The sequence below is a fragment of the Epinephelus moara genome, chromosome 5 (assembly GCF_006386435.1).
Source record: "Epinephelus moara isolate mb chromosome 5, YSFRI_EMoa_1.0, whole genome shotgun sequence".
In the NCBI taxonomy this organism is placed as follows: Eukaryota; Metazoa; Chordata; class Actinopteri; order Perciformes; family Serranidae; genus Epinephelus; species Epinephelus moara.
This window is the reverse complement of record NC_065510.1, coordinates 30,120,614-30,131,132: the sequence shown is the minus strand read 5'-3', so window position 1 is coordinate 30,131,132 and position 10,519 is coordinate 30,120,614. Positions and strand designations below refer to the sequence as shown.

The 10,519-nt window shown below is 41.3% G+C and overlaps 1 protein-coding gene across 1 annotated transcript; it reads right to left on the bottom strand.

Annotated features, from left to right (window-relative positions):
- Window positions 1–1,567: 1,567 nt before the first annotated feature.
- On the bottom strand, window positions 1,568–7,179 carry asf1bb (anti-silencing function 1Bb histone chaperone). The gene is made up of 4 exons (XM_050045566.1): window positions 6,839–7,179; window positions 5,391–5,506; window positions 5,019–5,195; window positions 1,568–2,676 (listed from the first exon to the last, which is right to left on the bottom strand). Exons 1-4 carry the CDS (start codon window positions 6,945–6,947, stop codon window positions 2,479–2,481), a joined length of 600 nt encoding a protein of 199 aa, XP_049901523.1. The 5' UTR covers window positions 6,948–7,179; the 3' UTR covers window positions 1,568–2,478.
- Window positions 7,180–10,519: the final 3,340 nt, after the last annotated feature.

The following is a 10,519-nucleotide window of genomic DNA, read 5'->3' as shown; positions in this document are numbered from 1 at the left end:
TGCCATCCTCGCCCCACACCTGCTGCACCTACAGGGCGACTGTAGCAGATGCCCAGGGGCCGCTTATTGTCAGGATCCTCAAAAGGCATAATTTTATATAGATTTGCATCTGAATATTTGATTCCAATAATAATTTGAGCTCGTGTTGGTGTAAAAATCAGAATTTAAGAAAGACCCGAGGCCCATGAACAAACACCTAAGCTATAAATATATCCCTACAGCCACTGCAGGGTCTGACACCATCATATTAGGGCTCCACAGCCACCTGCTTTATTGTGTGCAAGGTGCCCAAACCACCAAACATACCATACATTTTTTGTGATACACAGTATGTTCTGATAATTATTACAGAAGATTTCAGGGCTTGCAACTAAATTGTTTTGTCAGTAATTTATAGTAATAATATAATAAAATAGTATAATCCCTCAGTTATTTATTATATAGTCTCATATAGTCTGTGTATGTATATATATATATATATATATATATATATATATAAATAAAGGGTGGTTACACCAGGCCCATGATACAATGATCGATATTATTTTAAACATGTTGTGCCTACTGTGGTATATAGACTGCAGTATATTGCATTTAATTACCTTTTTTCAACTGCAAATCACATCCCCAAACTGTCACCATCTGTTTTATCATATAAAATAAAGTTCTCAGCCTGTTCATCTCACTTCACTCATTTTTAATGCAGCAAAATGTACATAGTGGTCTAAAAAAGCAATTGAATTTATTGTTCTAGTAGGCTATCAAATGTTCAGGTTGTATTTGCATTATTAAAATTCGTTATTTGGCAGTATTGCCATGTAAGATATGATACGAATGCCGTATCAATTCCCCTCCTTTACCTGTCATAAATATAGGGATTATGTCCTAAACTATAATAATTTACTTGTTATTATATTAATCTGAATCTTTACAGAAAAAAATATAAAATAAATGTAGTGGAGTAAAAGGTATATCTGCCTCTGAAATGTGGTGGAGTAGAGGTATAAAGTACAAGTCCCTAAAATTGTCCTTAACTCCAATACTTGAGTAAAAGTACTTAGTTACTTTCCACTACCGAGGCATGCCGCATATGGATTTTGATGCCAAATATGAATGCTGGTAAACATGGTTTAACATGCTGCTTTTTTAAATCTCGCCTGTAGCGATTATAAGCGTTCACAGCATCTCGCTCAACAGTGTAGACATGAGAGAAGCAGACAGAGGTAACAGATGGACGGACGGAGGAGTTAGTCCCTTCAACTAAGATGAGATAAAATGGGTGAGAGCAGACAGTCCTCCCCTCCCTTTTGTGCTGCAGTTGCCTAGCAACATGAGGCTAGAGTGAAAATGGTGGAATGAGGCTGCTGCATTTTATGAATGAAATCAGGAAAAAAAAAAGAAAAAAGAATGAAGCGAGGGAGAGGGGAGGGGAAAGAGTGGGCCGAAGCACATGCACGCACACACGCGCACGTGCTGAGTCTCGCTGCTGTTGCTGTGCTCCCTTCCCCGCTAGCCAAGGTGGAAAGCAGCTGTGTAAGTAAGACAAGGTGATCACCAGAAAGCGGCACAAGGTCCACAAAACAAACTTTATTAACCCCATCATGGTTGTTACAAATAGAGAGGCAGAGAATATATAGTAAGTACAAAAAGAAAGAGATCACATCATGAAGACAAAATAAGCGCTTAGAAAACATTATTTACAGTAAGCCTAAACCATCCGAACTTGACTGCAATACCGCATCCATCTCTCTTGTGACTCCTTCACCTACAGGTTGTGCATAATAAGACGTTTTATGCAACATTTTAAAGAACGTCATCTGAGCTGGGGCCTGTTTGAAGAAGCAGGTTTACCGAGTTATCACAACTTGCAAACACAAGACTGTACTCTGCATGAGTTACCCACTAACAGTAAACAAAGCTCCTTCTTGCAACAGGCCCCTAACATGGCCCATATTTCGAACCCAAATTTTTTTCCCCATAGGTATCAGGATGCTACAAATTTACATCAGATGAGACAAACCTTCAGAACAATGAAATACTTTGACACCAAGAGCACTGCCCATAGCTTTGATCTGTGCTCAGAGAACATAATGAACAGTATGGGCACCAAACAGGTCACCATGGGTGTGTGAGTATGACTTGTGAGCCTCAGGGCTGTAAAGATACAGTGGTCTTAAGACTGCCCCACCCTGATGACTCAAACTGAGACAGAGGTACAGTTAAATAAGGCAGTGTCGGTTGTGCAGGCCTCTGTGTGTTGGAAGAGAGTGCACAGGAGACAAAAACAGTTGCTAACAATTCCAGATCCATCCCATTTGTGTATGCTGTATAAAAATAACGTTGTAATACCCCTGCTTCCTGTTAATGTCCATCTTACGTAGATACGTCCGTGGCCTCCTTGTCCAAATGTGTGTTTGCGGTGTGAGTAAGTGTACAAATAAGAGGAATTTCTTGTCCATTATCTCAATCTGATGATTCTTACATGCAGTCCATGGAGTTGTCCGGCATCAGCCCGAGAGGCGGCATCTTTCCTGGTATACAGGACGGAGGGAGCATGCTGCTGATGTTGGGGGACGGGTCGACGTTCTCGCTGTCCTCCATCTTGTCTGCCGAGCCTTCCCAGTTGATATGGAAGCGGGTGACACGGGGGTTAGAGGCCAGAATATTCCTCAGGAGCTGAGGGAATGAAACAACATCAGTGGAATGAATTAGTGTTTGTAATCGACACATCCTGACTTTTAGTCCCAAATATGGGTCAGGTTTCACAAACACTTTCTTTATTAAATTAAACTAAACCGCATCTTTTCATTTGACCCTACTTGCCTGGTAAACACCCTCGTCTATTAAAGTCCACACCTCCTGCTTGCGATGCAGGCTTTCCGAGCCAAAACTGAGATAACCTTGATGGCATCCCAGAGATTATTTTCTCAGATTATAGAAAGCTTCTCCTCAACTGCAGAGGATATTATACAACTGTTTCCAAACGAGTGGATCCCTGTCAGGTGAATACATAACGGTACCTCTTCCACACAGAGAGCCTACTTTAAGCCCCGTTTCCACCAAACACTTTTGGTATGATACCTTTGGCACCAAAAGTAACCCCTCAGACATGGTACCTAGACCCTAGTGTTTCCACGGCGAACAGTACTCTGTGTGGGGTTGTTGTCACTCACTGCTCACTCACTGTACTGTACTTCCTCTTTTATTAGTCCACACCTAGTTTATCGTCCATAGAATGAGGCTGCACGTCGACATTTTCAGAACAAAATAAAACAGGCTGCAGTGAGAGTCTCTCTCCATGGGATATTTAGTGGGTTTGTGCATTTAGTCCTTCTCAGGCAAGCTCAGGGGTTTAGTGTTGCTGGAGCCCACAGGAACGATGCTCAGAGTGAGGATTAGAATATATGCAGTTTACATAATCTGGTCAAAATGAATCTGTATTTTCAAACACTTGAAGATCCACTCATTACTAAAAATGAGTATCATCCCAGAGAGACAATTAAAACTAAAGTAATGGTCAAAGTTGTCGCACTGAAACTTAAGGTGTGCTGATGGACACGCCGTCAACTCATGCTACATTACAAGTTAACGTTCCACCTTAAAAGTTGCCGGCAGACGGCCCAGTGAATCAAGTTGTTTTTTCTCAGTCTACAGCTGCTGCGAGAGGCAGCAAAACATCCTTTCATTTTATAGTTACAGTTAACTAATAAAACTCTCCACAGTATGAACAGTGGTTACATGAGCCTCAAAACCAGCCACAACTCAGCCCTCAGCAGAGTGACCGCCTGCTATTGACCAATCAACAGACTGCAGTGTTCACAGCTCCACCTTTAGGTACCAGATCTGTGTGCTAGGTACCCCAACAGAGGGGAGACCAAAAATGGGGACGGTACAGAATGGTTCCATTGGTACCATCAACAACATTTCACTGTGGAAACAGAAAAAAGGCGTGCCGAACTGAACCGAACCGCACTGATTGGTGGAAATGGGGATTTAGAGAGTCATGGCCAGTACTGCGTTAACTTCTCTTCCACTGGTTTGCATTTATAAAACTGATTTCTCATACAGAGCTACTTTTATCAGGCTCTATATGTGCGTGGCACATATACATCACACTGAACGCTTCTCTAGAGGCTGCGATACACTGTGCTGTTTGTCTTTGTTTTCTGTTTTCTGTCTGTTTGCTTTATAGTCCTGCACCTGTAATATCTTGGATGTGCGTGCTCTACCCTACCATACAGGGGGATGCCTCCTGCTACTCAGTTTTTGACACACTCACATACAGACACCAATTTGGGGTTCAGTATCTAGCTCAAGGATGGTTCGACGTGCAGACTGGAGAAGCTGGGGATCAAACAGCTGATCTTCCGATTGGTGGACAACCCGCTCTACCTCTGAGCCACAGCTGCCCCAGATAGATGTATTTTTTTTTATAATTTATCATATTGTCAAAAATATCATTGCCAAAATACCCTGAAATACTGTGATATTATTTTAGGGCCATATTGCCCATCTGTTTTACAAAAACAGGTCTAAAACCCTTCACATGCAGAATGCCCTTTGCAGTTTTATAGAGAATAAGTTGTTGTCTTTTAACTAATTGTTTCGACTGACCGGCAGTACAAAACCAAAAGATATTCAATTTTCTCCTTAAGAATAAAAGACAACTACAAAAAGGAAAGAAAAAAATAAGAATATACATATTTATTTTTAAAAGTTCACGTTGTACTCATTTCTTGATGCTGCTGTTACCTGTAATGTCACTTTCAGAGCACCAGAGGGCGGTAAAAACAGTGTATATTTCAATAGATCTCTTTCATAAGCATTGCCCATGTAGTGTACTGTATGTTGAAGCTCTCTGCAGCTCAGGAATTGCAGTAATTTTTAAAAATGCCATTAACATAAAACACCAAAATCTGTTTAGCAATTCAGGCCACATACATGTAAGTACATATTGTTGTGAGCAGGTCCCACACTACTCTATCCATGACTGTCATCCCTGAGTGTACGTGTGTTACCTGAGTGTAGTCTGGTTTGAGAGGTGGGTTTTCCCGTAGTTCAGGGTCTGTGTATTCATTGTTGACGTAGTAACCGATACGAATGAACTCCTGTCCACGGTAGGTGCAGGTTATAAGGACAACAGTCACTCCTACAGCATCACTCTCTGGAATCAGCCCTGTGTTGGGAGCATCAGCCTGACAGGGCAGAGAGGAACACAAAGAGGGAGAAATCAGATCAAAGTACACCACAGTAATCATGCTATCAAAGCAGCACAGAGCAGAAGAAGAACCACCTACCTACATGTCTTTGATTTTTAGTCCTAATATTCAGTGGGTCCTGTGGTCTAGCTGTATGACAGTAAAAGTAACATGTGACTACAGCTCACTCACCTGAAACACAAACATGTGTCTGCCAGCCGGTACCGGGCCAACTAACACAGAGTCCAGGACCTGGTCGTATTCCTCGCTCTCAGCTGAACCCACGTAGATGATCTTCCACTCCAGATCTGACATGACATACAATAAGAGGGCTTAAAAAGTGACAGGGACATTTTGTACCACTCAGATTTGTTTTTAAGCTGTGTACAACAGAATATCCTCAGTGTTTAACCAATGCTCGACTTTCGTCTCAGACCTGTGCGTAATTCAAAAGCAAAATGAGTGCTGTTGAGCTCCACACAATGCACTTATCCTCAGGTTTCAGAGGCGACATCAGGAGAAAAAAGTTGGACTGGTGAATTCCTAAATGGCACCAAGCCAGGCCAAACGGGTTCATTTTCTTAGCACAGATTTTGACATATCATTTCACCTATTATTTTAGCCACGAACTGTACCATAGCCTCATATGACATAAGTTTAACACAAGTTAAATGTGTTTAAAAGGTCATTGGGACTATAGTACAGTTCATATGAGGCTATGGTACAGATCATGGCTAAAATAATAAGTTAAATTTGTTAAACACAGTCACCCCTATACACTCTGTATATTTATGTCTGACTTTTTTTTAAGCTTTTACACCGACCACAACATAAATGAGATGAACAGAATTTCATTTGGGGTGCTAACATATTTGAAAAGTTCAGTGCCCTTTGTCTGCAGTACTTGTACAGATTCACTCCAGTATTTTTAAAGCTGATATTAATATCCTACATTTTCCAACCTATACTAGCTGGGTGCAAAGCAAACTGACATGTTCAGAGTCTGTGATGTCAAGTGACATAACCTCAAAATGTAGATAAGCATAGAAAAAACAGTTCCACAATGTCCACATATCAACAGTCAAACATAATAATAGACTGATACTGCTTCACATAACTGCCCTCCTGTCAATCCCTCCATCTTGTAACACTTTGTGATGGCACTTTATATTTCCATGGTAACTAAACAGTTAGTGTCACCATGGATTAACTGACTGTATGCATCCCCAGAACATATACTACCCCTTTCCTGTTGTTTCTAACTGCCCGCGGTTCGCGGCAAATCGTTCAGCTTGTCTGTTGCTACAGAAACACAATGTGATCAACCAATCAGCTTCTTAGAAAAACCTCCGACGAACGTCCATTAACCAATCACTGCAGGCAGGAGGCGGGGCGCAGAGCACAAACGCGCCAGCGCCAATTTTCAACAACTATCACTGAGCAGCCTCAACGATAGCTAATATTTATATATGGTCGAACAATATGGCGGGTTTATCAGTTACTTAGGACGCGCCCCATCTACCTGTAACGAGTGAGTTAATGTTAGCACTGATACGGAATGCGCCCAGAAGGGCAGCTAGTACTCCACAGCTAACATATCACAAAGAACGAGAAACACAGTACCAGAAAACAATACCCACCTTCTGGTAAATCCTCCATGCATTCAAACGTGATTTCAAACTGAAAAGGATTTCCAAATGGGCTCGGGTTGTCCAGCACAGCGACGTTTAACACTTGTACCTTGGCCATAGCGACGTCGTCTGAAGTAACGTTACCTCGACCTGGAAACTAACCAGCTTTTTTTATTACGTGTACAAAGTTTAAAGAGTAAGTCGTCGCTTCGCTGTCGCTGTGTTCCCGGGCTGGCTCACAGGGTTTGATGTAGCCTGTCTCCGAGACTGTCAATTAAAGTTGGAGTCTTTTCTTCAAGAACGAGAACAGCGTCTGGGCTACGGAAGTACGTCACTGTCTTCTTCTTCGCTGTCTTTATTTCTGGCCGACAACATGCTGCATCTTGGCTAGTGCCCTCTAATGTTCATTTGCTAAACAACATGACAAAATGGAAAAACTAAAGGCCTGAATAATGAAGATAGTTAAAAACACTCGTGTCCAGTAATGTTTAAGGAGAAACCGTCACAGCAGTAATCATCTCAAATAGACACTCACCGGCCACTTCATACTTCATACTGAGCATCAGAATGGGGAAGAAAGGTGATTTAAGTGACTTTGAACATGGTTGTTGGTGCCAGATGGGCTGATCTGAGTATTTCAGGAACTGCTGATCTACTGGGATTTTCACACACAACCATTTCTAGGGTTTACAGATGATGGTTGGAAAAAGAGAAAATATCCAGCGAGTAATTCTCTGGGTGAAAATGCTTTGTTGATGCCAGAGGTCAGAGGAGAATCGCCAGACTGGTTCAAGATGATAGAAAGGCAATAATTCAAATAATCACGCATTACAGCCAAGGTATAACGAACAACACGTCGAACCTTGAAGCAGATGGGCTACAGCCACAGAAGAAGACCACACCAGGCGTCACTCTTGTCAGCTAAGAACAGGAAACTGAGGCTACAGTTTACACAGCCTCATGGAAAGTGGACAACAGAAGATTGGAAAAACGTTGCCTGGTCTGATGAGTCTGGATTTCTGCTGCGACATTCAGATGGTAGGGTCAGAATTTGGTGTAAACAACATGAAAGCATGGATCCATCCTGCCTTGTATCAACGGTTCAGGCTGCTGCTGGTGGTGTAATGGTGTGGGGGAGATTTTCTTAGTACCAACTGAGCATGGTTTAAACACCACAGCCTACCTGAGTATTGTTGCTGACCGTGTCCATCCCTTTATGACCACAGTGTACCCATCTTCTGATGGCTACTTCCAGCAGGATAACGCACCATGTCACAAAGCTCAGATCATCTCAAACTGGTTTCTTGAACATGACAATGAGTTCACTGTACTCCGGTGGCCTCCACAGCCAGATCTCAATCCAATACAGCACCTTTGGGATGTGGTGGAACGGGAGATTCGTATCATAGATGTGCAGCAGACAATCTACAGCAGCTGTGTGATGCTATCATGTCAACATGGACCAAAATCTCTGAGGAAAGTTTCCAGCTCCTTGTTGAATCTATGCCATGAAGAATAAAGGCAGATCTCACGGCAAAGGGGGGTCCAACCTGGTACTAACAAGGTGTGCCTTAAAGCAGCCAGTGGGTGTATAGCCTACTAAATGATTTCTGAAACATTTTTAGTATCTTCAGTGTGAACTATGTAAATATATAGTCTTTGGGTACATATTTTCCTTGTGCTGTACAAAAAGAACAAGGCATGTTTTTTCATTGAAAATACCCCCAGAACAGCAGTCATCTGTGTTTTTAAAGCTCATCAAGTTTCATATTTCAGGAAATAGAAAGTGAGTACTTTTGTGACTTGAATGTAATATTGTAATGTTGTCAAGTCGGACAAACACTGTAGTCCTAGTTTTATTTTATATTATTATCTATAGATGTTTGGAGTAATATAAGACTTATTCAGAACTCTTCTTATTCCAAGCAACAAACTGAATTAATTTTCTCATAAACCTTAGCACGTCTTTCTTGTGGCTGTCTTTATGTTTAAGTTTCCTTTAAGATCACAGGAACACCTGCTCATAGTTAATGATTTGGGACTTTGGTTCAAGACTTGAATGCAGCAGCTGAGATATCATCCACCAGGAGCCACAAATGTGATCCTCTTGATGGGAACTATAAATGTGTGCACCAAATTTTTTGTCACCTGGTCTTGCAGATATAAGTAGAGATATTTAACTGCAGTGGCATATTTGACCTCATGGTGGCACTAGAGGAAAAGCCAGAGGATCGTTTGAGTCAGTTGGATCCATCCTCTAGACACCGCTCATTTTACACCACCGCCATGTTGGATTAAAAAAAAACCTAGAAGTGGGAAGATAGCCCCGTCCACTGTTTGCTGCATTGACAATACTACTGCAGGAGGTGTATAAAGATGGTGTGGAGTACAAATTTGGAGCTAATTCAACCCTTTTTGATGAATGATGTTAAAAAATGGGCCAAAGAGGGATCCAGAATACCTAGAGCTGTCTTGCTGAAAGGCTACAGCAATTGGATTGAGGGCTACATCACTGACATTGAAGGTAGGTAACGTTTGTTTGGGTTTTGTCAGGTTGTGTCGGTGATAACATTATCAGGCTAGCTAAAACTCATGGCTAACTAGTCTGTCTTTAGAGTAGCCAATGTGACAGTCACCTTTCGATCCCGAAACATGGCACTTAAGGTTCTAATGATTTCTGAGTAGTTTCTAGTCTGCCCCGGTATCTGTCACCTTTTTCACTCTTCATTAGTTTCCTAAAGTTTGCTATTCGTCAGTAGGACCACACAGTACACACATCATGTTAAGCTTAAAATGCATTGTAATTTGTTCAAGCTTGCATTAACGTTAGCTGCTTTGCTGATCTCACAGAAATACGTGAAATGACCACGACCTCTTAACACCGCATTCCATGGTGGCAGCACGTAATGGGTTGAAATTACGTGCTGCCACCACGAAAACAATGCCAATGTAAAGTCAATTAGGGTCCTCTCCCGTGGTGGACACACGGATTCCCTGATTCAATCACGTCACGTCAACCTCGTTTTCCTCAATGATATCTTTAACATTGCCCCGCTGGTTATACCTCCGACCGTGGCAGCTGTCACACAAACCGCTGCTGAAAATTATACATTTTGATACAGGTAGGCTATATACATATTGCAAAACTCTGTAAAAGTACACCAAAGCATATTTTAGTTAACAAATATTTATTTGAAAACGAAACCATCATACGGTCAATATAAAACATTTTGTTAGTAATAAAAAAAACATTTTGTTAGTAATAAAAAACAAATGTAATCTCAATGTGACCACGCCAGCCGGCGGGACTGTGACTGAACCACTTCCAGTGTTCATTCATTCATTCATTCATTCATTCAATCGCGTGTTCAATGTGTGTGTGTGTGTGTGTGTGTGTGTGTGTGTGTGTCAGAGAGGAGTATCAATACAAAAACAGTAATTATTTCGGTGTTTATTTCTTTCATTCTTCCGTTTTTTTTTTAATTAAAATGCGTAATATAGCCAACACTATTAAAGACCAAATGTTAATCTAATTATTATTGTAGAATGTATTTAGCAAATCACCACTCTCAACTGGAGACAGCAGCAAAAAAAAAAAAAAAAAAAAGGCACTATAAAAAGCCGACAAATAGTGTTAATTAATTGACGTGGGACATTGAAGAGGTTGTCTCCTATAGTCTGTAATTTTTT

Coding starts and splice junctions, on each gene's coding strand:
- asf1bb (XM_050045566.1), bottom strand. CDS start 6,947: ATGGCCAAGGTACAAGTGTTAAACGTCGCTGTGCTGGACAACCCGAGC. Junction 5,507..6,838: donor CATGGAGGATTTACCAGAAG/GTGGGTATTGTT, acceptor ATGTCATGTCAG/ATCTGGAGTGGAAGATCATC. Junction 5,196..5,390: donor GACACATGTTTGTGTTTCAG/GTGAGTGAGCTG, acceptor CTGCCCTGTCAG/GCTGATGCTCCCAACACAGG.